General features: G+C 38.5%; 1 protein-coding gene across 8 annotated transcripts in view; it reads left to right on the top strand.

Annotated features, from left to right (window-relative positions):
* Positions 1 to 25,956, top strand: part of LIMCH1 (LIM and calponin homology domains 1) — a 321,291-nt gene that overhangs the window by 266,514 nt on the left and 28,821 nt on the right. For all 8 annotated transcript variants that reach the window (XM_027597625.2, XM_027597626.2, XM_027597627.1 and 5 more), the window contains 4 exons: positions 1,848 to 2,066; positions 17,381 to 17,471; positions 18,625 to 18,788; positions 22,747 to 22,852. In XM_027597625.2, coding sequence (XP_027453426.1) covers positions 1,848 to 2,066; positions 17,381 to 17,471; positions 18,625 to 18,788; positions 22,747 to 22,852 — 580 coding nt within the window. The remainder of the gene's footprint in view (positions 1 to 1,847; positions 2,067 to 17,380; positions 17,472 to 18,624; positions 18,789 to 22,746; positions 22,853 to 25,956) is intronic.

Consider the following 25,956-nt stretch of genomic DNA (forward strand, 5'->3'; position numbering starts at 1 on the left):
CCGGACCACTAATGAGCCCTTGACTCATCACAGGCGTTGATGGCTGTCAGCCCCATTCACATACCAATCACTGAGTGGGTGGACCCCGTTATGGTCAAAGGTAGTATGTGGAAAAGTAGTTACCAGGTAATGCCAAGACAGAAACTATGAGGGGTGTGTGTGTGTGTGTGTGTGTGTGTGTCTGCGTGTTTTCTCATGGGGATGACAGTGGAGTGAGGGAGACAGAGAATATAGACTTAGTTTCCCAGGACAACAGAATTAGGAGTAAAGGAAAATCAAATGAAATAGTTTAAGGCAGTGTTTTTCTCTCTCTTTTTTTAAAGATTTTGTTAATGTATTTGAGAGAGAGAGAGGTAGTGAGAGAGAGCACGAGCAGTGGGGAGAGGGAGAAGCAGGCTCCCCGCTGAGCAGGAAGCCTGACGTGGGGCTCGATCCCAGGACCCTGGGATCATGACCTGAACTGAAGGTAGATGCTTAACTGACTGAGCCGCCCAGGCGCCCCTAAGGCAGTGTTTTTCAAAGTGAGAATTGCTACCTGTTGCCGGGTTATGAAATAAATTTAGCGGCTTGGTATCAGCATTTTTTAAAATAAAGTAAAATACAAGGAAAAAAAAGTCTGGCACATCACACATAATAAAGTAAATATTGTTTTGCAAAACTCCTATTTCAGCTATATTTACGTGGGTGTGCTCAGTTGTGATTTAAGTTTCTTTCCTATGGATCACAGACAATAAATTCTGTAAGCGCCTGGCTTAAGGTAAATATAACTAATATCTGGCCTTCCATGATTCCTTTTGAAGGATTTTAGAAAGCCTCATAATAATAGTAGCTAATATTTACATACGTAAAATGTGCCAGATACTGTTCTAAACTCTGTACCTATGTTAATCCATAAAATCCCCTCCACAGCACTATCAGGGGGATGCAGTGATTATAAACTTGGTAGATGGGGAACCTGAGCCCAGAGGATAAGACACTTGTTGAAGATTGTGTGGTTTTTAAATGGTAGAGCCAGGACTGAATCCAAGGCTCTCTGAGCTTCCTCCCATAACCACTGTATACATTGCCTCAGACTTCAAGACAGAGAGTTCTAGATGCCGTTCAATAAGCCAGACTAACTAACCACCATTTCTACTCCTCCTCTCTTTCTTTCACCACCTTCTCTAGACATGGGTACAAAACAAAAATATTTTAATGTGTATGACCCTTTTTTCTTGAAAAAATTGGGATCGTAAAATTAACTGGAAATAAGGATTTATTGTGATATAGCATAGCATCAGGCCAGGGGCCCTCCATGTTAGCTTGCAAAAATGTACCCACTGCCCCCTTACCACAGGATAAGCTGCAGAAGATTCCTGATCTGAGGTACGTTCCACCTTATTTACAGGCTAGCCAGAAAAAAAAAAAAAATCTCAAAATTGTGGAATAGCATTCAGAATTTAAATGAAGAAGTACTACAACCCAAGTATGTGGTTATACTTAAAATTCCTTGATTTTCTACACTTTATTTATTTTATTTTATTTAAAATGAATTAACATATAGTGTATTATTAGTTTCTGAGTCTACACTTTAAAAAATAAGAGCACATGCCAAGTAAGGTGAACATGAAATTTAGTCCAAAGTGAAGGGGTCTGAGAAGATTGATGACCTTTTAAAGAGGCCCTCCGAGAGGTCATTTATAGGAGTCCTAATTTCTAGAACTGATGCAAGCATACAAGAGCCCTTATTTTTTGCTGGACTGTGATTAATAAATGATAATGTTTTACTGTGACTCTAAATGTGTTATTTCGTTACAGTCTTCCTTTGGGAAATAGCATGTGGTTTTTGTTCCTTGTGTTTCTTATAGGTAGATGGGAAGGTCAGCATGAATGGAGAAACAGTTCATGGTGACAAGAAGGAGAAGGAGAAAGAATGTCCCATGGTGGCACCTGCCTCCTCCTTAACAAAATCCCAGATGTTTGAAGGTGTGGCCAGAGTGCATGGGTCCCCAGTGGAGCTCAAACAGGGCAACAGTAGCATTGAGATCAACATAAAGAAGCCAAATTCTGTTCCCCAAGAACTGAGAGTAAGAACACACTTTTCTTTTCCTTTTGGGGATAATTCCACTGTGAAAGAATCTGTTTTTAAAAAGAAGGAGGTCTTGATAACGGTCATTTCTCTCGCTGTGGTTATATTATTTTGCTAAGGCTGCCGTGACAAAGTACCACCAACGGAGTGGCTTAAACATCAGGAATTAATTGTCTCATTGTCGTGCTGGCCAGAAGTCCAAATTCAAGGTATTGACAGGGGTTCCTTCTATTGGCTGTGAGGGAGACTCTTTTCCACGCCTCTCCGCTAGTGTCTGGCAGTTTGCTAGCAGTCTCTGGCATTCCTTGGCTTGTGGAAGCATCCCCCTGATCTCTGCCTTCTCTTTCACGTGGCGTTCCATCTGTGTACTTGTGTGTGTCCAAGTCTCCCTTTTCTATAAGGACACCAGTCATCCTGGATTAGGGGTCCACTCCACTCCAGGATGACCGTACCTAATGTAACCCTGATACCTGCGATGATACTCTTTCCAAGGAAGGTCTCATTCTGAGGTACTAGGAGTTAGGACTTCAACATACGAATTTGGAGTGCTGTGGGGAGACACAATTCAACCCTAACAGTGGGGTATAATAGCAGTTGTATTATCACTTATGAATAAGAGAAACTTTTTTTTGTCTTCACATTCTTGGTATCTAGTGTTAGAGAAAAATAAATACATCTCTAAAACACCTCCCCCCCCGCCCACCATTTGTTCCCCATCAGACTTGTCAATACAGTGTGAAAATGACTGGTGTCCTAAGAACCTGGCTTTCCATCCTTGGCAATATGTATAAAAGGGTATCTATCTTATTAACTTAAAAACAAACAAACAAAAAAACCCAAAAACATTAAAAGCAATAAAATGTTTTCTTAGCTTAGCCCCTTAAATTCGGAGCAATTGGAAGCAACTATTGAATAGCCAAGCTGAAAAATGTAGGATGATTCAACAACAGCAGAAGAGAAAACTCGATATTCTATTCTGTTTGCTGGTTTGGAATGTAAAATGAAGTCAGAAAGATTCCACTTCTTAGATCTCTCACCAGAAGGGCTCATACTTGTTTTGTGGTTCACACCCAAACTCCCACGGCCACAGACACAGCCCAGGTTTTAGGGTGCAAGCTGGACTCTGCACAGTCTCGTTCGTCCTCACCAGATGCTGATTTCTCCAGTTTTCACTGATAGCGTTTGGGTTGGAATTACAAAGGATGGCGGAAACTGTCACGATTTTAGCCCCAGAGCCTAGGAGGTTTTGACCCAGAAGGGAACTTGTCTCCTAGCTCCAAGGCTGAGTTGGAAGACCCAGCTAGCCAAACTCACCAGTGGACTGGATCTTATTTTTCTTATCTCTAGAGATTCCCATTATCTCTTATCTTTTTTTCTAATTATGGTACACTTGACATATCATATCCTATTAATTTCAGGTGTACATCATAGTGATTCGATATTTTTACACATTACGAAAGATCCCCACAATAAGTCAAGTTACCATCCACCACCATACAAAGTTATTATAATATCATTGACTATATTCCATATCTGTACATTATATCCCCATGACTTATTTATTTTATAACTGGAAGTTTGTATCTCTTTATCCCCTTTAATTATTTTGCCTGTTCCCAAACCCCACGCCCCTCTGGTAACAGTTTGTTTCCATTGTCTGTGAGTCTGTTTTGTTTTTCGCCTGTTTTTTTAGTTTCACATATAGTATTTGTCTTTCTCTGTCTGACCTACTTCACTTAGCATATTACCCTCTAGGTCCATCTATGTTGTCACAAATGGCAAGATCTCCTTTTTCACGGCTGAGTGATACTCCATTTGTGTGTGTGTGTGTGTGTGTGTGTGTACCACATCGTATTTATCCGTTCATCTATCAGTGGACACGTAGCTGTCCATTGTCACATATCTGGGCTATTGTAAATCATGCTGCAATGAACATAGGGATGCATATATATCTTTGAATTGGTGTTTTCATTTTCTTTGGATACGTATCCAGAAGTGGAATTGTTAGATCATGAGATAGTTCTATTTTTAATTTTCTATCCTGTTTTCCACAGTGGCTGTACCATTTGCATTCTCATCAACAGTGCACAAAATTTCCCTTTTCTCTACATCCTTGCCAACTCTTATTTTTTGCCTTTTTGATAGTAGCCAATCTGACAGGAGTCAGTCACAATCTCATTGTGATTTTGATTTGCATTTCCCTGATGATGAGTGATGCTGAGCATCTTTTCATGTGTCTGTTGGCCATCTGTAGGTCTTCTTTGGGAAAGTATCTATTCAAGTCCTCTGCCCATCTTTAATGGTTTTTTTATGTTAAGTCATGTAAGTTCTTTATATATTTCAGATAATAACCCCGTATCAGATGTATGACTTACAAATATCTTCTCCCATTCAGTAGGTTGCCTTTTCATTTGTTGATCGTTTCCTTTGCTGTACAAAAGCTTTTCCCTTTGATGTAATCCCCCTTTTTTCAGTTTTAGCTTTTGTTACCTTAGCCTGAGGAGACTAGTCCAAGCAAATACTCCTAAGACAAATGTCAAAGAACTTACTGCCTATGATTTCTTCTAAGTATTTTATGGTTTTCAGTATTATATTTAAGCCCCCACTCCATTTTGAATTTATTTTTGTATATCATATAAGATAATGGTCCAGTTTCATTCTGGGATTTATCATTTGAAGAATAAAATGTGTTTTCTCAGAGGATTTGAGAGGAGGTAATTCTTCCCCGTGGTGCTCAAGTCCTATGAAGGAGTTTCAAAGTGGAGTAAACCAAAATAATTTCCTCACCATGGTAACATATTTACTGGTCTCCAGGAGCAAAGTTTTGTGATCCAGGCAAATGCCGAGTCTCTCAACGTGGAATTTAATTTCACTTTTCATTTGCATAAATGTTATCATCTCTGAAGAGTTTTTACTAATTATCATAAGATGGAATATTGAGTTTTGCTACTAGCATGAGAACTTTACTGGTAGAGTCAACATATGCTCTTAATTTTAAATTACAAGTTTCGATAATTAGACCTTACAGTGCTAGAATTGCTTTTCTGGGACAGTTAGTAATTATATTCTTATTTGTCTTTTGCCAGACTTAATAATAAGCATTTCTTAAGTTCCCTTATCAGTACCTTTCCATGACTCAGTGTGACTACTAGGGTCACGGGCCCTTTGCACGTACTGTTGAGCACAGCTCTTTCTCATTATACTTTGGAAAAGCAACAGTGTTGGTGCCATGCTTATCCCACGACACTTGCCACATAATAGAGGTACACAGGGCTTACTTAGGCCCAGCAGATTAATTATAAGAACAAATCCTGAGGGCTGTGCTATCAGGCATGTGTCTGCTTTCTGTCTCTCACCAGTTCTGCCCTCTGACCATCTTGTTGTTTGAGTTTGGGGGAAACCCTGCCCTTGGATGAATAGATTTTATTCCTGATAGAAGTCCTAGTTAGTATAATGCCTAAACTTCCTAAACCAACTATTTAATCTCTCTTGTTCTAAGTTTTTAACCCTTTGGGGAAAAAAAGCTGGTTACCTGTGGCATTAAGCAGAAGCGTCCTAAAACAGAAGAAAAGGGGGTTGGTTTGGTTTTAGAGCAGTATAGGCTCCCTTTAAAAATATACTCATTCTTGATAATGAGTCGTATTCTTATTTTTACAATGAGCAAATTTTTTATAAAAATAGCCTGTTCTCTTTTTAATGACAGGCATTTTCCACTTTAATAGTAGTTAAGCTACCTAAAGGCCAAGAGAAAATGGATTGAAATATTTCACATTGATTGCATATCCCCAAAAGTATCTTGTTTTAAGAGAAGCAAAATTGGATGACCTGAAAGAAATCATGTTACCTCAGAAATGTATACAGTATAACAAGAAAAACTCCAAACAAAAGGTGGCCTGGCAGACATTCTTCCCCTGAACCTGCCTGATCCTGGGCAGTCTCAAGATGCAGGTCCAAACTCTTGGAAAAGCCTGGGAGTCTCTTCCTTTATATATCTCTTATTTGAAAAAACTGCCTAGTTTGGGGGCGCCTGGGTGGCATAGTCGGTTAAGTGTCCGACTCTCGGTTTCGGCTCAGGTCGTGATCTCAGGGTCATGAGATCAAGCCCTGCATTGGGCTCTGTGCTCCGCGTGGAGTCTGCTTGAGATTCTTTCTCCTTCTTCCTCTGCCCCGCCCATGCATGCTCTCTCTCTCTCTCTCTCTCAAATAAATAAACCTTTAAAAAAAGAGGAAAAAAAAGAAAAGAAAAGAAAAGAAAGAAACACTGCCTAGTTTGGAGCAATTTCTAGTTCAGAAGCCCTAGTGGTTCTGAATAGGAAGTAGCCTTTATTTACCCTGGCTCAGTACTTCAGGCTCTTGCCTCAACTATGGCAGGGACTATGACAGTATTTTCTGAGTAGACAACTACCTATACATATCTGTTAGACTCTAAGCCAAGTGGTTAGTTGTACTACACAAAATGTTGGCTCATTATTAAAACAGTCTTCATACTCACTTACAACTTAGGACATCAAAAGTTTTCCATTCTGAATGTGTTATCCCAAGAGTCCTTTGAAAAGAATCGCTTCTCCCAATAAACCTACTCCTCATTTTACTTCCTTCCCTGTATTCCAAGAAAAGCATTTCTTGACTGTGTTACAACCAGTGTCCTCCTGTTGAAGGGGTGGAATGAACTGGTCATGGCAAAGTAGGGGAACCAGCCTAAAACAGTGGTTTCTGCACCTCAGCGCCTCCCAGGGCCTGAGACCAGCTTGGACTCAATGTGCTGTTTTCTCATTCATTTTCCCCGTTCTGCAGGGCTGTCAAAGGAATAGTGTTCCTTTTAAATGGTGTCTTTCTTCCAAAAATTGCATTCCCAACAGATACACTCTTTACAGAGGAGTAGCCTCCCCCACCACCAAAATGTCACCGTTGTCCAGGGCAAGCTGGGACTGCTCAAAGGCCATGGCGGCCGTAGGCAGGAGTGTTCATTCAGACCGTGAGGCAGAGCGACAGAGGAGGGTGGTGGCAAGACTTCAGGAGTGGGGGACAGGCTAAGGTTGGGGCGTCAGCCTCTGGGGCCAGCACAACCACTTTTGTGTGATATTCTGTCCTCTCTCTGGTTTCTTTCTACCTCACCTTTCTCATTGAAAACTCTTGGGACCATTGGTCTCTCACTTTAGAAATGGATCCTCAATTAAGTTAGGCTTGTTATTATTTTTTTTCAATACTTTGGCTGTATCTGTTGATACCAGCAAACTCCAGATCGTCCTCATCAGAATCACCTTTAAGGTAATGACACTCTGACAGCAATTACCTTGCCAATGGCTGCCTGTTCACCAATAAGCATGAGTTAAGGACTACTCTCTGCCCCATTTTTGAAATAGAAAAAAAAAAAAAAAAAAAAAGAGCCCTCATAAACTTGCCAGGAGGGAAGTTTTCATAAAGCAACCAGAAAAGTGTATAAAATACAATTTAATTAAGTGCTAGATAATAGGGTCAGAAGACTAGGGGGATATAAGATTGCAGAGAACGGATAAGATCTTTATATGTTGGTGGGGCGCCTGGGTGGCTCAGATGGTTGAGCGTCTGCCTTCGGCTCAGGTCGTGATCCCGGGGTCCTGGGATCGAGCCCCACATCGGGCTCCTGGCTCAGCGTGGAGCCCGCTTCTCCCTCTCCCTCTGCCTCTCCCCCTGCTCATGCTCTCTCTCTTTCTCTGTATCTCTGTGTCTGAAATGAATAAATATAATCTTAAAAAAAAAGATCATTATAGGTTGGGGTTAGTGGGAAAGGTTTTGTGTGGGATGCGGTTTTGAAACTTGACCTTAAGTGTGGGATTTGCGATGGAATGGAGCAGGCTCTTCTGCACGTTGGGAATAGCAGAAGCAAAGGCTTGGACGGTGGTGAGGAAGCCACAAGAAGGTTCCCAGAGGGGGTCACAGGGTTAAGAGATGATGAGGGTGACTAAGATGCTACATACTCCAAGCAGAGGGATCCTGTCTCCCGCAACCGGACCTGGTGTATCCCTGAGATAGGTCCCAGCAGAAACCTAACACTTTTTTGTTTTACTTGGCATTTTTAAAATATTGGCTTCTATAAGAAAAGCCTGTCATAGCACAAATCCAGGAATCCAGGATTAGAAAATAAGTTGGAAATTCTTCTTAGGTGATGATGAATGTCTCCTGCTCAGTAACCTACAGAGAGATATTTATGTCTCCCTCAAAGCTAGTCCAAGTGTTTTCTTGATCTGCTGTGAGTTGTATTTGTATTTGAATCTCTTCCTTCCTCTCTGGTACCAAAAATGAGGCTTTATCCTAAAGTACCTAGAGTACTCCATGCGGTAGGTCAAAGATCTAACCCCACCTGAGCCTCAGTGTATATTAAAGACAAAGATAATAATAGTGTATGCATCTGATGGTTAGTGTGAGAATTCCTGTCTGGAGAGCACTTGTCAGACTCACAGGCAGAGGTGCCCTTAAGTTACTTTTAATATGGTCATACAACAAATGGGAGAAAGTTACGATATATTTTTCAGAAGCCCCGAAAAGGGGTAGGTATAAAGTTTCTCAGGTTAAAGCAAGATCATCAAAATCACCGTCTTGCACAGGTGTGAATTTCAAACAAATGGGATGAATTTCTTGTCATCGTCCAGCTCAGCTTGTCAGTCGTCCCAGCTGTAATTCACTAAGAAACATGCAGATGTGAATAGCTTTTTCCAGAAGATTGCCCTGCAGATGTTCCTGTGGTGCCTCCTCAGCTCTTTCTGCTCCTCCTGTTATTCCCTCTTTCCCAATTCTGGCTTTCCTCTGCCACCTAGACCCTGCTGACCAGCTCCCACTCACCAGCTCGTCCCAGGTGACGGTCATGCCCCCTGCTGGCCAGCCCCTTCCTATCAGATCTGTGACAATTCTCCCTCCTTGACCAAGGGCCAGACTTCGCTAGTAGGTTTCTAAACTATTTCATCTGGTTTTTCTCAAAGCTAAGTAATAAGGTAGGTCTGTTTTTTCAACCTTGATAATATCAGCTCTAGGCCTTCCTCTTGAAAATTCAGAACTTTACGAATGTTGTCTGATCCCGGAAAACAATCAGATCTTTCTTGAAACATTTCATTTTGCAGTGAGAGCTGGGGGAAGGCATTTGAGTAGGTGCTGTTTTCCTTACAACTGAGACCAACTGCAAATTCCTTTCAGATGTCAGATGTCAACAGGCATTTCTTGAGAAGCTGTTTTCTCCGTCCAGAAGTAATTGTAAGAGTGTTAAGTTATAAGTCATTAAAGATATTTAGGTAAAGAAGTATTTGCAGATGATACATCAGAGACAATAAAAAAGAACTCAAGTCCAGCCCATCTTACATGGACCAGAGCCTCACATTGTGGGTTCGAAAAGTTTAGGCAAAAAGAAAAAGTCTAAGGAATAGAGAGTCTGATTCTCCATGTAGATCCTCTTTCACCCAGTGAAAACAGATACTCCGAGGTATAAAAGTGAAAGGAGAAACACATGCATGGCATATGTGACACCTGAGTCATGGTGCCAAGACATAAATAGACCGATTTTCCAGGCTTCTGTCCAGAGAAGTTATTCGAGACCGAAGCCAGGAAATCACTCAGTCACAGAATAGAAGCTCAGGAAAGGACGTTGGGTATCACATCTTCCAACCCATGGAATTTAAATGATCAGCCTAACTTCTCATCATTCTTCCATCCTGGAAACAGGACCACCCAAGCTTTGGGTCTCAGGATGGTTCCCGCTCTCCCTGCTTTGTATTTCCAGTTGCTTTTCCAGTGTCACTCTTGGGCCAACCCACCAATGAGATCCTTGTTAGAATGAGCAGCCAGATGCTAGGTAGATTTTGTGGCTAGACCAGATTCCTCTTAGGCCAGGAAACTGCCACCTCCCCCCTGTGGCCTCAGGGCTAAGTCTGGCACCTGAGCCAGTTTGGATTGTGTTCTCAGTCAAGGAGAAGCCAACTCCTGGCTTGGGCCCCTGTAACCTGTCTGTGCTCTCATTTACTCAGGCCCAGGGATCTGTGCTTATTTACTTGTTGTCATTCTTGAGACAGTGTTACCTGTCGGAGAAGGGAAGGCATCTCCCTGTTTAGCTGAAACCAAAGGGAAGTATGGGTCAGAAAGTGCATTTTCCAGCAAGGCGGGTTTGTTTTAGGCAAATTTCTGAGTCCATTAGGTTAAAACTGCCAATTTTGAACTCATTTCCTTTGAAGTTGTGATGCGAGTACAAAAATAACAAATCTTCAAATGCAAGGGCCAGACACAAGTTAATTAAACTGTCCTTGGGGATTTCCCTTGATTACATACACAGTTGACTCTTATGGTTTGAACCGCATGGGTCCGCTTATACGTGGACTTTTTTCAATATATACAGTACTGTATGTATCTTCCTTATGATTTTCTTAGTAACATTTTCTTTTCTCTAGTTCTCTTACTTTATTTTAAGAATATGTAGGGAATACATGTAACACACAAGATATCTGTTAATCGACTGATCATGTTATCAGTGAGGTTTCTGGTCATCAGTAGACTATTAGTAGTTAAGTTTTGAGGAGTCAAAAGTTACACTTGAATTTTTGACTGTGCAGAGGGGTTAGCGCCCCTAACCCCACCTTTGCTCGAGTCAGCTGTATTCTATACATATTGCAGAACACAGAAAGGTACAAAGAAAATATAAATTACATACTCCTCCAGCCACTCAGAAATTGATACTAAGATTTTTTTTTTAAAAACGTGTATCGTTCTCCTCTTTTTTCTCAGTGCATATAAAATATTTTTTAAATGGACTCATGTTATTCAGATTGGGTCATAGCTTGCTTTTTCTCTTAATTTACCCTGAATATTTTGCCAGCTAATAGCCTGGTTTGGGCGAATAATATGTATCTAAAGTAAGCTTGAGAGTATAAATTCCATAAAGAATGCATAACATATTTGCTTACCTAGCATCGATTACATATCTGCTCTATGCCGGATGTTGTGCTGCGTGCACCCCAGACCCCTCAGAACCTGGGCTGGGTGGAAAGCCCCAAGATGGGGTGGTGAATGGGGGCAGTCTGGTCTCAAGCTGCCCTCAGAAGTGGAGACTTAGCTAGATTGCCTCCTGTTCTGAGAAGACTCCAGAGAGTTCTCATCTTTTGTAGAACAAATGGATGAGAAGTAGAATGGATAACAAAAAAAGGGAATGGAAAAGGCAGTTTGAATCATTTCAGCAATAAACTTGGGGACTCTCAGGTTCTTATATTGCATCTTAACAATCAAAACCTTTAAATACCTGGGGACGATGTAGAGGTGGGTGTGAGTCCAAACCCAGATGACGGGAGTGCTGAGGTTACCAGCACTGGGTACGGTTCCCACCTTCCCTGCCTACTGGCAGTGACCCTGCATAAGCCACGTAGACTCCTCGGCCTCAGTTTCCTCACCTGTATAAAGAGAATCATCTTGATACATACCTTATAAGCTTGCTGTAAGCATCAAGTGAGATAATCCATGTCAGGTGCCCCAACAGCGCTGACTCATGGTAAATGCCGGAAGTATTGAAGGTGGCTACAGTCACTACCCTTTAAAGCATCATTTTAAGGGAAGATAAATAGGGTCATCGGGTAGCTCAGTGTTTGAGTGGTAAGCCATATAGAAAGGCACTGAGAAATCTGAGAATTCGTGGAAATGGAAATGCTCCATTAGTCATGCATAAGTAAAATCTTACTGGAATGTGATGTGTTCGTAAAATAATCCTTAGTGAGTAGTGCTTGAGGATTTTGTCTCCTTTCCATTATAAATTATGTCTAAAGGACTTCATGAATTATTCCCTTCATTCCAAGTGGCACACTTTCCACATTTGAATGTATCTAAACCAGTATGTATCTTACAGTCAAGTGTATCATATTTAACTGTGTGTTTTCTTTCTTAGTAATACCTAAAATAATGCAACTTAGAATTGATGGCATCCAAGATTTAAGAAATTATGCCCATTTCTTTGTTCATTTTTGAAGTGGGGAGGCTTTGGCCCAGTTTCTGTAGTTATTTATTTTGTTTCTAGTAATTGGAAACACTAGTGTTCTCAAAAGTATTATTCATCAGTATTTAAATCTGCAAATTTGTTTGCCAACCTCAGATAGTTTCTATAATCTAATCAATTTGGGGGAACAACCTAAAAAATCAGTATTTCTGATAGTATTTTATATATGGACATCATAAAACAAAAATACTATCACATATTGATATTTCTATGTGTGTGGTGGGGGAGTATGTTGAATTACAAAATCTAAATTATTCTTTTGTAATGCTAGGCCCGTTGATCTTCAAATGCTGCTATTATGTCAGTCATTCATAAATAATGTAAACACACACACACAACATGTACATATAACATATATAATAAAAGAGACTTTGGTTTATTTAACTACTTCCACTCATTAAAGTCTCTTTAAAGGGATTCAACTCAGGCTTGTTAATATATTTAATGTTACAGAATCCATCAAATAATATAAATATGATGCTTATTTCCAGCCTAGGATTTTAAAAGTATATTTTAATTTAATATTATGTTCTTCCAGAGTTGATACATGGTAATCTATCACTAGAAAATGCCCATCTAATTATGAGGAGTTCAAAATCACCCCATCCTCCGAAAGAAAAAACACATTTTTGCTACTAGATGCTATTGTAAAATCTCTTAGAAGCTTGGAAGCCTTGTTGCCTGAAGTTTCTTTGTGCTTTTTTTAATCTTAGATAATTTGCAAGCAATTTTTATTTATTTTTTACAGTTTTTTTTTCCAATTTTGTTACTGTGGTAAAATACATGTGACATAAAATTTACTATCTGAAGCATTTTTATGTGTACACTTGAGTGGTATTAAGCACATTCATAACATGCAACCACCACCATACATCTCCAGAACTCTTTTCATCTTGCAAAACCCAAACTCTACCCATTAAACAATAACTCCCCAACTATCCCCTTTCCCCCAGACCCTAGCAACAACCATTCTCCTTTTTTTTCCTTCCCCATACCCCAGCCTGTGGTAACTGCCACTCTACTCTCTGTTACTGTAAGTTCAGCTTTTTCAATTTTATTTTTTTAGATTCCACATATAACTGAGATCATGCAATATTTGTCTTTCTATGTCTGGCTTATTTCACTTAGCATAATGTTCTCCAGGTTCATCCATGTTGCAAATGGCAGGATTTCCTTCTTTCTTATGGCTCAGTAATATCCCATTATGTCTGTGTGTTCATATGTTTAGATAGATAAGAGATAGATATTTATTTGTATATAGATACACATTATATATACACCAATGATGTATTTGTATATAATATTTATGTATCATCATATTTTTATGTATTTCATTATACATATAATGTAATATTTAGATATCCCATTTTCTTTATCCATTCATCCATCAACCTTTTATTTACGTTGTTTCCATATCCTGGCTATTGTGAATAATGCTGCAGTGAACAAGGGAGTGCAGGTAGCTCTTTACGATACTGATTTCACTTTCTTTAGATATATACCCAGAAGTGAAATTGCTAGATCATATGATAGTTCTATTTTAAAGTTTTTTTTTATTTTTATTTTTTTTTGAGGATCCTCCACACGGTTTTCCACAATGGCTGTACCAACTTACATTCCCACCATCAGTATGCAAGAATTCACTTTTCTCCACATCCTTGACAACACTTGTTACCTTTGACTTTTTAGTAATAGCCACCCCTAACAGATGTGAGGTGATATCTCATTGTGGTTTTGATCTCCCTGATAATTAGTGATGTTGAGCATCTTTTCGAATACCTGTTTAACTATTTTTAATTGGTTTATTTGTTTTTTTTTTTTTTTTTTTTTTTTGCTGTGGGGTTGTAAGAGTGTGTAAGAGTGCCTTATATATTTTGGAATTAATTCCTTATTGGATATATGATTTGTAAATATTTTTCCCACTCTATAGATTACCCTTTCATTCTGTTAACTGTTTCCTCTGCTGTGAAGAAACTTTTTAGTTTGTTGTTTATTTTTGCTTTTGTTGCCTGTGCTTTTGGTGTCAAATCCAAAAAAATCACTGCCGAGACCAATGCCAAGGAGGTTTTCTGCTGCTTTCTTCTAGGAGTTTTGCAGTTCTAAGTCTTTATTCCATTTAAACATTGATTTTTGTGTATGGTGTAAGATAAGAATCAAATTTCATTCTTTCATATGTAGAGATCCAATTTTCCCAACATCATTTATTGAAGAAATCCTTTACCCATTTTGTGTGTTCTTGGTGCCCTTGTCAAAAATTAGTTGACTATAAAAGTGTGGGTTGATTCCTGGGCTCTCTATTCTATTCCATTGATCTATGTGCCTGTTTTTATGACAGTACCATACTGTTTTGATTACTGTAGCTTCCTAATATAATTTGAAATCAAGAAGTATGGTGCCTCCAGCTTTGCTCTTCTTGCTCAAGATTGCTTTAGCTCTTTGGGGTCTTCTGTAGTTCCATATGAATTTTGGGGGTTTTTAAAAATTTCTGTGAATAATGCCATTGGAATTTTGATAGGGATTACATTGAATCTATAAATTGCTTTGGGTAGTATGGACATTTTAACAATATTAATTCTTCCAATTCATGAACACAAGCTATCTTTCTATTTAGTTGTATCTTCTTCAATTCCTTCATCAATGTAATAGTTTTTAGTGTACAGATATCTCACCTTGGTTAAATTTATTTCTACAATGTTATTGTAAATGGGATGGTTTTCTTCTTTTTTGGATAGTTGTATATTGATTTTGTATCCTGCAACTTTACTGAATTCATTTATTAGTTTTAACGGTTTTTTGGTGGAATCTTTAGCATTTTCTGTATATAAGAGCATGTCCTCTGCAAACAAATAATTTTGCTTTGTCCTTTCCTATTTGGATGCCTTCTATTTCTTTTTCTTGCCTAATTCCTCTGGCTAGGATTTCCAGTACTATGTTGAATATAAGTGAGGAGAGTGGGCACCCTGTCTTGTTCCTGATCCTAGAGGAAAGGCTTTGTGCTTTTCACCAGTAAATACAATGTTAGTTATGAACATGTCAAATATGACCTTTATTATGTTTACTTACATTCTTCTATACCTAATTTGTTGAGAGCTTTTATCATGAAAAGTGGTTGAATTTTGTCAAATGCTTTTTCTGCATCTGTTGAGATGAGCATATGATTTTTATCCTTCATTTTATTAATATGGTGTATCACATTTTTGATTTGCATATGTTGAACAGTTCTTACATTTTTTCATAAAGTTTCTTTGTTTTTATAGAATTCAATAACAATTTCCACCAATACATGAACTTTAACAAAGGGCTTTTGGTTAGTTGAAAAACAAATTTTGATTTATGAGTAAACTATATATACTTATAAGACACCAATAAATTCATAGCTTTTTGAGAACCCATGGGGATATTTTATAAAGTATTTAATAATGCCTTTGCTGAAACCAATTTTAATATTTATCTTAAAACCTTTTAGTATTTCATACATATTTTAAAAATTCAACTTTAGCCCTTTACAGTAAGACACTATTACTAAAAAAATAATAGTCATTAATTTGTTCTCTTTGGTTGTTGAGGTATATTCTGGCCAGTATTTAATCATCCTTCCCATTACGTTTATCAAGCAACTACTATAATATTAGTGGAAGAATTTTGGAATTACTCTGGAATCAGTTGGCTCCCAACTAAAGATAATGTAAAATTAGATTGATTTTGTTTTCTGAATCAGAAGCAATAGTCATCGGGGAACATTTTGGAATACAGAAAATATATTTATAAAGAAGAAAAAGTCATCCAAAATTTAAGCACATAAAAATAATCACTCTTAATATTTTAGTATATTTCCTATATTTTATAGACATTTTTATATATGTATTATCAGGTATATGTATTTGTGTATAAATATAGCATATTCAAAGTTTAACATATGTAGGCATCATCCTGGATATACAGTTTACATCTTCTGACTTAACATTAAATAATAAGTATTTTCACATATCATTTATTGTTTAATACCATTTTTTATGACTGCATAACATTTCCTTCTATGGACATACCAAAATTCATTCAACCATTCTCCAATTGTTGGACATTTAAGTTGTTCCAAGGTTTTTTTAATGTTATAAATTTTAAGAAGTATAAAACATAAGTTGAAGTACTTCTGAAAGAGAGGAACACAGGCATAAAAGTGATGAACTGAGGTACTATTGAAAGAGATGAATATCATGGTAATGTGCCAAGTGAATTAAACAGCGAGATCCAAATCAGAGAGACCCCTTAGTGGAAGAACATGGGAGTCAAGAATCAACTCAGGCCCTAGCTTATAGAAACAGAAAGGAAGAGATGGATATGAAAACTGTTATGTTAGAACCTTGGCAGGACTTGACAAATGATAGGCAGTCATGAGATATGAGTCAGGAAACACTTCAGAGTTTAATTTGTGTACTGGGGAGAACTAATGTCATAAACAGAAATTGTGAGATTTGGAGAAGGGGCTTTATGAAGGTAGCTTTTAGCATGTTGAGTGAGTCATTTACCATGACACCAATGTGTCAGACTGAAGCTCTGATGGACACTCGGGCTAGAGATGAAAGTACAGTTCACAAATGGGTAGAGAGCATAATGGTGAATGTATGAGAATAATTGATACATTTGTGAGTGATTCAGGACAGGTGATGGAAAATGGTTGGAGAGAGAGAATGAGAAATCAGGTAAGAGAGAGTTCTTGAGAGCCCAGAGAGAAAGCGAACATCAAGAATGAAATTCATAGTGCTAGGAGTCAGAGACATCTGTGCTGAAGACAAGCTACTGAAAGGTTAATTATAACCTTAAAAAATTTTTTTTTCACTGGTGATATGACTCTAAGCCAACTTTAAAGGCATTTGGGAGCAAGTAGGTAGTGACTATGATTTTGAAAATTCAGTGGTGATGGGAAGGGAAAAGTGGAGTGTGCGTCTGAGGCAGTCAGAGGAGGTTGGGGGGTGGTGGGTGCATGTGACCTCATATTGTCCCTCTTCTCCTTCATGGACTGTCTCCTTCCAACCAACGCAGCTTTTCACCCTAAGGCTACTTAGGAAATGGAAAAAGTATGAATTCATATAGGCACCTTACCTCATTGGCCTAAAAATAACTATTCAGGAAGAAAGAAAAAAAAAGGAAAGGAAAGAGAGGAAGGAAGAAAGGAAAAGAAAGAAAGAAAAAGGGAAATGAAGGAAGGAAGGAAGGGGAAGGAAGGAAGAAAAGAAAGAAAGAAAGAAACCTTTTACCTTTTAGAACTTTCAAAGAGATAATTTATTCAAACGGGAAAAAAATCTTTTTCTTTTCAGGCAACCACTGAGGAAACCGAACTGAACAGTCAAGAGGATGAGAATGATGGCGAAGAAACACGGAAAGGGAATACAGAACCTGCCTCATCAGGTTTGTCGCCTAACAAACTAGTTTTAAGGTAGATCATGATAACTGTTAAGCTACAATGAAAACAGTCAAGAATTTCTCCCACTGAGCCGTAGAAAGGTAGCGAAGCAAGGCTCTGTAACTGGTGTGATTGTGCTGCCACCTAGAGGCTTCCTGGGGAAATCTGACCATATGATTTATCTTGCTGTAGAAACAGGAGCCCATTCTTTTCTGCTACTGTGGTATTTTTTTGTTTTTTTGAAAGTATATCTCCATCATCATAAAGGTTATATTTCCCCAAATAAATGATGCTAAAAATTGGGGGTCCTATTTTAACACACAGAACATCATCAGATAAGATATAATTCAAAATATATCATAACATAGACACTAAAATGAAAAAGCTGGTGAATAGTTTTAAAAGAATCAAGTAATGCCAGCAATATGGACAGTGAGTATGAATAGAGACCCACTGTTCCCTAAATTAATGTTTCTCAATACTTTTAACACATTTCTTCTTTTGGCGAACATAAAAACCTCCTACCGTCTTATAAATGCCAAATTATTTTAAAATAAGTGGCATTCCTAAAAATTTTAGCATGTGCTTTTTCAAACTAGATTGCACCTCCACATCTTGATATGCCCCCTCACTCCAGACTATACCTAATTCTTCCTTATATATCAGAGAACACTTTATTTTCACTGCCTTATATGTACCACGCAATCCTTAATACATTCCAATTATGAAAATGTACTGTTTCAAAGGAGCATTGAAATATGAAAGAAAAACTCAGGCTGCCACTCAGTCATTTGGATAGAAACTATCTTTAATGTTCTCCCACCCAACCCACCTACCATTATATTTTATGTCAACATTTTGTCTCAGGTAGTGTTTTTCATGGGGAAACAGTGACTCTTACTAAGAACTTAAATTTTCCATAGTGGGGTCCTTTGATGTGTTTTGCGTTGTGTGATTTTTTTTTTTTTTTTATGTCTTGAAAGAGCCTAGAAAATTCTGGCATCTTAGGGTCTTTAATACCTCTCATCACCCCGAAATCCAACTCCTTATGGCCCTGGGCAGGATATGTACTCAGTGGACTTCGTGGCATCACAGGATAAATGGTCCTTTACATGGTTCTCTTCTTTTTTATGTTTCTGAACATAACTCCATTTTCAGAACCCCAGCATTTTACAACAACTGTGACTCGATCCAGCCCGACTATGCCCTTTGTGGAGTTTTCCTCCAGCCCCCAACTGAAGAACGATGTGCCAGAAGAAAAAGACCAGAAGAAACTGGAAAATGAGATGAGTGGAAAGGTGGAGTTGGTGCTGTCACAAAAGGTAATGTACATGGTGGACTAAAGCAGTTCGATCCAAAATCAGTGCGGCTTCATAGCTCGCTTATGACGTGAATGGAGATCAGTGGCGCTTGTTCATAATGAAGATTTATTTTCTCTCCAGATCGATTCCTATCTTCAATCTGTATTTTTTTTCTAAATACAAATATACTACGTGTCCATTGTAAAACAATGTAAATGCATATAGAAAGATGTATGCGCTAGGTCATGTGGGATGCTCTGGCAGACTACCGGAGACTAGGTGGCTTGTAAACAGCAGAAATTTATTTCTCACAGCTCTGGAGGCTGGAAGTCCAAGACCAAGGTGTCTGGTGAGAATCCACTTCCTGGCTCACGGATCACTGTCTTGCAGTGTCCTCACTTGGTGGGTGGGGTGAGGAAGGTCTCTTGAGTCTCTTTTATAAGGGCACAAATCACCTACCAAAGGCACCACTTCCTAATACCACCACCTTTTTTTTTTTAAAGATTTTATTTATTTATTTGAGAGAGAGAGAATGAGAGATAGAGAGCACGAGAGGGAAGAGGGTCAGAGGGAGAAGCAGACTCCCTGCTGAGCGGGGAGCCCGATGCGGGACTCGATCCCAGGACTCCAGGATCATGACCTGAGCCGAAGGCAGTCGCTTAACCAACTGAGCCACCCAGGCGCCTGTAATACCACCACCTTGAGGGTTAGGATTTCAACATGAATTTTGGGAGGCCACAAACATTCAGTCTGGAGCTATACATTTTTTTAACTTATATTTATAGTAATGTGCATACAAATGTTACAAATCTATCAAGTACTATATGTAAACATGTAAAAAAGAATATATAAATTTAAAACAAACTGAGGGTTCTAGAGGGGAGGGGGGGAGGGGGATGGGTTAGCCTGGTGATGGGTATTGAGGAGGGCACGTTCTGCATGGAGCACTGGGTGTTATGAACAAACAATGAATCATGGAACACTGCACCAAAAACTAATGATGTAATATATGGTGATTAACATAACAATAAAAAATTAAAAAAAAAAGAATAGAAATAGAGCAATAGAGAGAAAAAGTCACTGAAACTTACCTCTATTAGTAACCACTGATATATATTGATGTGTATATATTCATTCAATATCTTTTCAATTTTATTTTAAATAACTTTGAATTATGAAGAATTACATACATTTAAAAGAAAAATGGAATATAAGTTCTAAAGCTTTGCAGTTAGGTGTTAGTTTCCTGTGCGTGAGGTTGTTTATTTGCAGCTTACGAAATATTCCCTTTCCAATATTTACCTGTTTTATAACAGTGGTACTTCTGATGCCTCTGGACTTGCATAACAAGGAAACTAGAAAATTATTATCCTGATATAATGAGTTTTAATGTCTTGTTTTTATTAAATTTCTTCCTTGCTTGGAGTCTCATCTCATTCATATTAATTTGGTTTGTTTTCAGGCCCAGTCTAAAAGTCTTCATCATTTATGCCAGTTCCTCTCAACCTTGGCTACCCTTTAGAATTTAAAAATACCAAGCATGCTCCCTAGAAAATAAATCAGAATCGCTGGGGGCAGCACATCTGTATTTTTCAAAGCTGCCCAGGTGATTCCAGTAGGCCACCAAGGTAGAGAACCATGGACCTGCACACTGGCATACTATATGTGGTGATATCCCAACTTTAAAAATTAACCTGAGGTTGGGATACTTTAGAGTGAAAAATTGGCCACGTCTCATTCCAGTTCATCCATCATTTACTCAGCCTGTATTGACTGCACCTACTAGAAGCCAGGCCCTGTAGCAGACGTTGGATGTTCAACAGTGAATACCCAGCCCCTGACCTTAAGGAGCTGCCAGTGCTATGTCCTTGGTAGAGCCTCAAAAATGCCTTTGGGGGATTTCAGTCTCCAGTTATTCCCCATTTTTATACATGCAGGATTAAAGAATGGTCTAGACGTCTAAAAGGACGAACTAAAGTGTCGGAAGACATTGGGGGCAGGCAGGATTTCCCACCTTTGCAGAATTTTGCCTTATCCACGTTACACTCATAGCCATTGTTTATTTATTATTCTTCGAAATGGACTTTTCCCCCCACTTAGATCTAAACTGAAAGGAAAACTGTCATTGCTAGAAAGTATTTTTTTAAAAATGAAACAAAGCAAACACAATAACTAAAGAGCATTCATCTGCGTAGCTCATCTGTGTGGTCCATCTTTGGGCCACCAGTGTCATGTCGACCATACTATGGAAAAAAATTGTTTTCAGGGGTTCTTAACTTTGTGTGTGTGTGGACCCTTTGGCATCTGGTAAACAGTATGCTCAAGATAATATTTTTAAAGATAAAATACACGAGATTACCATGTTTTCCTTGGTATCCCATGATACCAAGTATATACACCCCCTAAATTCTGTTCTGTGGACTCCAGGTTAGGAATCTCTCTACTAGTTGGTTGGCAAATGGAATAATGGTCTTAGAACCCAATGCTTTTCTTACACCATATGAATCCCTCCCCTCTCTTTTCCCTACTGTGGAGTTAGTTCTTAGAAAAAGAGAGAAAGGTGATCACTATTGCAAGAGCTTTTGTTTTCTGGCTTCACTTGAGAGTGTTACCTTTATCAAAGTGCCCATGCACACAGGCTGATCTTTTTACATAATGGTGATTTTGACCATTTCTGCTATTAACATTCATTTACAACTGAGCATTCCCGGAACATTTTTGTCAGACTCAACTAAGGAGGAGATGGTATGGGGTTAAAATTTGGGTTAAAATGGTATGGGGTTGTCAACTTTAGTGAGTCTAAGCTTTAGTTTTTGCTGCATGTTTAACGTTGAAGTTCATTTGGACATCCAGTTGACCTCTGTAATGTGGAATGAAGTGATTACCTCTGTTTTCTTCAGAATTCCATTAGGGTTGAATGTATTATTCATAAAGAAAAATAAAATTTTACCAAAAAGAAATTATAGCCATTAAATCATCCTGAAAACCAAATCACAGATCAGCTTATGAGGAAACAAGCACTCTATAGCCTCAATTGCCCTGTTGGCTATCAAATTAATGTGTTGGGAACACAGCCACCAGCCAGAGTGAATCTGAGAAAGCCCTGTAAGCAGCTGAAAGGACATGAACTGATACGACCACGCCCCTCTTTCAGAGCTCTGCTTAGAATCTACTGACTTATTTTAGACTTCAGTTTGGTAATCTGGTCTTTCAGCAATCAGTTGATTGGAAGTGACAAATCAGAAGGAGGATTGGCCATTCAGATTGGGGGAAAACAAAATAAAACTAAACAGCAGTAACAAGAAAAAATCTATTTCTACAAAGCAAACATAAGAATTTTTAATGCCATAATTTTGGAACTATTTACCGTAAGGACAATTGGTCTGACATGCCTCAAAAATCTCCTGATGGCATCATTGCTGTGACTCTAGTTGATAATAGTTATTTATAATACTTCTTTGTCAATAGGCAAAATATATTGTCTTTACAGTGCTTCGTGTAAGTTTGTGGGAGGGCTCTGTAGTGTCTCGAGAATAATGTCCATTAGAAAGTGATATTATTTTAATATTCAGCACTTACATAGTAAGATCTTTTTTCTTTATCTTATGTGGAACATCTCACTTCCTAACATTACAAAATCAATATTATGTAGTATCAGAAAGGGAATATGTGATTGATCAATCAGAAAATATGACAGAGTGATGTCCAATCCCAAAGATGGAATATTATCTTCTAGGTTTGGAGAAGAGTGATCATCATATTTTTATGCTCCAGTTTGATTTCTCTGAAAAAGTTGGCCTCTATATTAATGTAGAAAACACAAAGGGGTTTTGGGGAAAGGGCAAACATTTCCATTTAAAAGTTAAATGTCTGGTTTGTTGACTTCTGTAATAGCCATGAGTCCTTTAATTTTTATTTCACCTGTGCATTTTTTAATGGACAATACTTGTAACATTTCTGTCTTTTGCCCATGATCCAGGTGGTAAAGCCCAAATCACCAGAACCAGAAGCAACCCTGACGTACCCATTTCTGGACAAAATGTCTGAAACCAACCAATTACATTTGCCAAATCTCTATTCTCAAGGTAAAAAGAAAGAAGTGTTTTATTTTAGCTCTGTGTGTTCTGCTGGGCTCATCTATAGTAAAATTTTCTTCATTTCATTTTATCTATTTAATTCAAATTCAGTTGATTAACATATAGTGTATTATTAGTTTCAGAGAGAGAGTTTAGTGATTCTTTCACTCATATGTGGAATTTAAGAAACAAAACAGAGGATCCTAAGGGAAAGGAGGGAAAAATAAGACAAAATCAGAAAGGGAGACAAACCAACTAAAATATTCTTTATTTTAAAGGAAGATTACTTCCTTTATGTTAACATCCCATTAGCCATGATGTTTGCAAGAGTCCATGGTGGCTGAATTAGATTACTTCAGAATGGAAATCTGGGGTTGCATTCTCTATTTGGCCCAGCCAGGAACCCAGCGGCCAAAACCATTTTGCCAGCCAGGCACTATATGCACAATAGGGCCTCCAAAAGTGTTTGATACCTTACAATAATTTTATTGGCTCCAAAATGTTTTTTAAAATTACAAACTAAAAAATAGCTTTAATAAAAAGTTTATCATCCTAATATTATGTCAACTTCATTAATTGTTAATTATCTCATCTTTATAAAATATTCATTTAATCTGACAATTTGACTTTTTAGAAGAAAATTAGATTTTATTACCTCACAATAATTCCTGGGTGTGCATGATGATTACTGAGAAATAATTCACAATCATAGATTAAACATGTTCTGCAAATTCCCCAGGAAACCCTTAGGCCATGTATAGGTTGTGAATTTACCCCTTTACTCTTTAAGAGTCCTATTTGAATACCTTTATCCTTATGAGAAACTCAGGTGCCCACAAACACCAGAAAGAAACGGGGTGCGGAGTGTCCTGGGAATTCCGTGATTATTCTTCAAAACAGATAGACCACCAGGCCTCACTGGTGTGAGTTCTCTCTACAGATATGAAAACAGCTAGCATTTAGGAGGCAAGAACTGTGAGGTTTTTTTGTCTTTTTTTAATGTACTCTTTCCAGTACATTTTATAGATTTATCAGTTCAGGCAAAGAGAAGATGGTACAGGCTTCATTGTGGCTGGGGATTTATTTTTACTTTCCCGTTTTCTCAAGGATGGGCATCCATTTGGGACCCCTATGGGCAAAAGCTGGGTTGGCTTCCATTAGCCTTAGTTGACCCTCAGAGCGAAGGTGGGCTCTATTTGAGTAACAGGAAGTCCTTGGGAAGGAATTAATTAGTACATACGTTGATGATCATTAGTTTCTAAATGTGTAAACAAATTCAATACTGTCTTCCAAGCATTTATTTTAAATCTGTCAGCCCTACGGTCCTGAAGGGAATTGACAAAAATGAAGTCTCATAACTGGGTCAGCAATTGACCGTATTTAGACAGATTTTAATCCTGCCCCCATTTCTACCACTTTTTAATTGTGTGGATAAGTAATACAGAGAGGAAATAGGTATTTTGAGCCGTCTTAATTAGTTTTGTTGTCTCACACGTTTTGACATCCCGTTAACCTGTTGCAAGGCATTTTGATTTGACAAAATGTGCTAACAAAGGGATTTCCCATCATGCTTTATCGAAGTTGAGTGATAAAAAGATAAAATTTAGTAGCACCAGAGCGTTTTGAAATGTAGTCTTCAAGAGAGAATTGTATTTGCTGTACACCTGTTGTGCACTCCTGTCTGGTTCTGGGAAGCTGGGACGACAGCTGCGGGCTCTGGAGACAGAATGCTCAGGTTTGAATTCTTGCTCGTCTGGTTCTTAGCTGTGGGATCCTCCTCACCAAGTTCTCCTAATCTCTGACCATCCTCTGTGAACTGCAAAAGGGAGATCATTGTACTACCAACCTCCTAGGGGCATTGGAAGAATTAAATGGGATCAACCAAAAAGAGTGCTTAGCTCCACACCTGGCCCAGAATCAGCACTAATAATATAATCTAGTAGTTTCAGAAGAGTAGCGGTAGGAGTAGAGTTACAGAGCAAGATGCCAGGCAATAAGAAGCTATTCTTAAATGCTTTTCTTAAAATAAGAGTATATGTTGTGGAGATATAGCTCTGAGCAGTCATTTTCAAATAGGAGTATGGGCCAGGCTTCCCTGCGGGTGGGGTTAAAACACAGGTCTCTGGGCTCCCCTCCTACCTACAGTGTCTGAGTAGGTCTGGGACGGGGCCAGAGGATTTGCATTCCTAACAGATTCCCAAAGGTGATGCTGATGCTGCAGGTCCAGAGACCATACTCTGAAAATCACGGACGTAAATACAGTAGGTGTTTAAATTGTGCACCAAAGACACTGTCAAGAGATAGAAAAATAACAGTAAGACTGTTTGGAGCGAGTAAGTTCCTATCGTCAAGAAGCAAGAGGCCTCTAATAAATGTAAACTTAAAAGACATAATTTGTCTTTAATTGGGAGGGGAGGGGGGAAATATAGGATTTTGCCCAGATATAAAAAATCAGTGGGAGTAGGAGATCCAGGGTTCCAGGTACGGAATGAATGGGTCACAGGAATGAAAGACACAGCACAGGGAATAGTCAATGGTATTTTGCTAGCGCTTTGTGGTGACAGATGGTAGCACACGTGTGGCGTATGTATGTGCTACAGCGTACCATACAGAGTTGTTGGGTCACTATGTTGTGCACCTGAAACTAATGTAACCTTGTATGTCAACTGTACTTCAATTGGAAAAGGTCCATGGACCTGTAAGTGACTGGTCTGTGGTCACACATCAAGTCCAAAGAAGCTATGCGGTTAGGATCAGGAATCTTGGAGACCTATCTACTATTCTTTCCCCTAGACAATCATATCTCCCCCATGTTCCCCATGTTTATATATGTCATATGTTTATAGACTGATTATATAGGCTACTGAAGATCTGGTGGTGAGCCCTAATATTTCACAGATTTCCCTTAAACATACACACACACACACACACACACACACACACAAGTAGTCTTTAAATACTCTGAAAACATTCATAAAATACATTTGAAGGTGACAGTTTTCCTTTTCTCAACTGTCTCCCAACAGTTCAAAGATATATTGGGGTTTCTGGAAAATATGTGCACATTTTAAAAACCGATGTTTTTATCCACCCTGAGAATGATGTCCGAGTGC

This window comes from Zalophus californianus, chromosome 2 (assembly GCF_009762305.2).
Source record: "Zalophus californianus isolate mZalCal1 chromosome 2, mZalCal1.pri.v2, whole genome shotgun sequence".
Lineage (NCBI taxonomy): Eukaryota > Metazoa > Chordata > Mammalia > Carnivora > Otariidae > Zalophus > Zalophus californianus.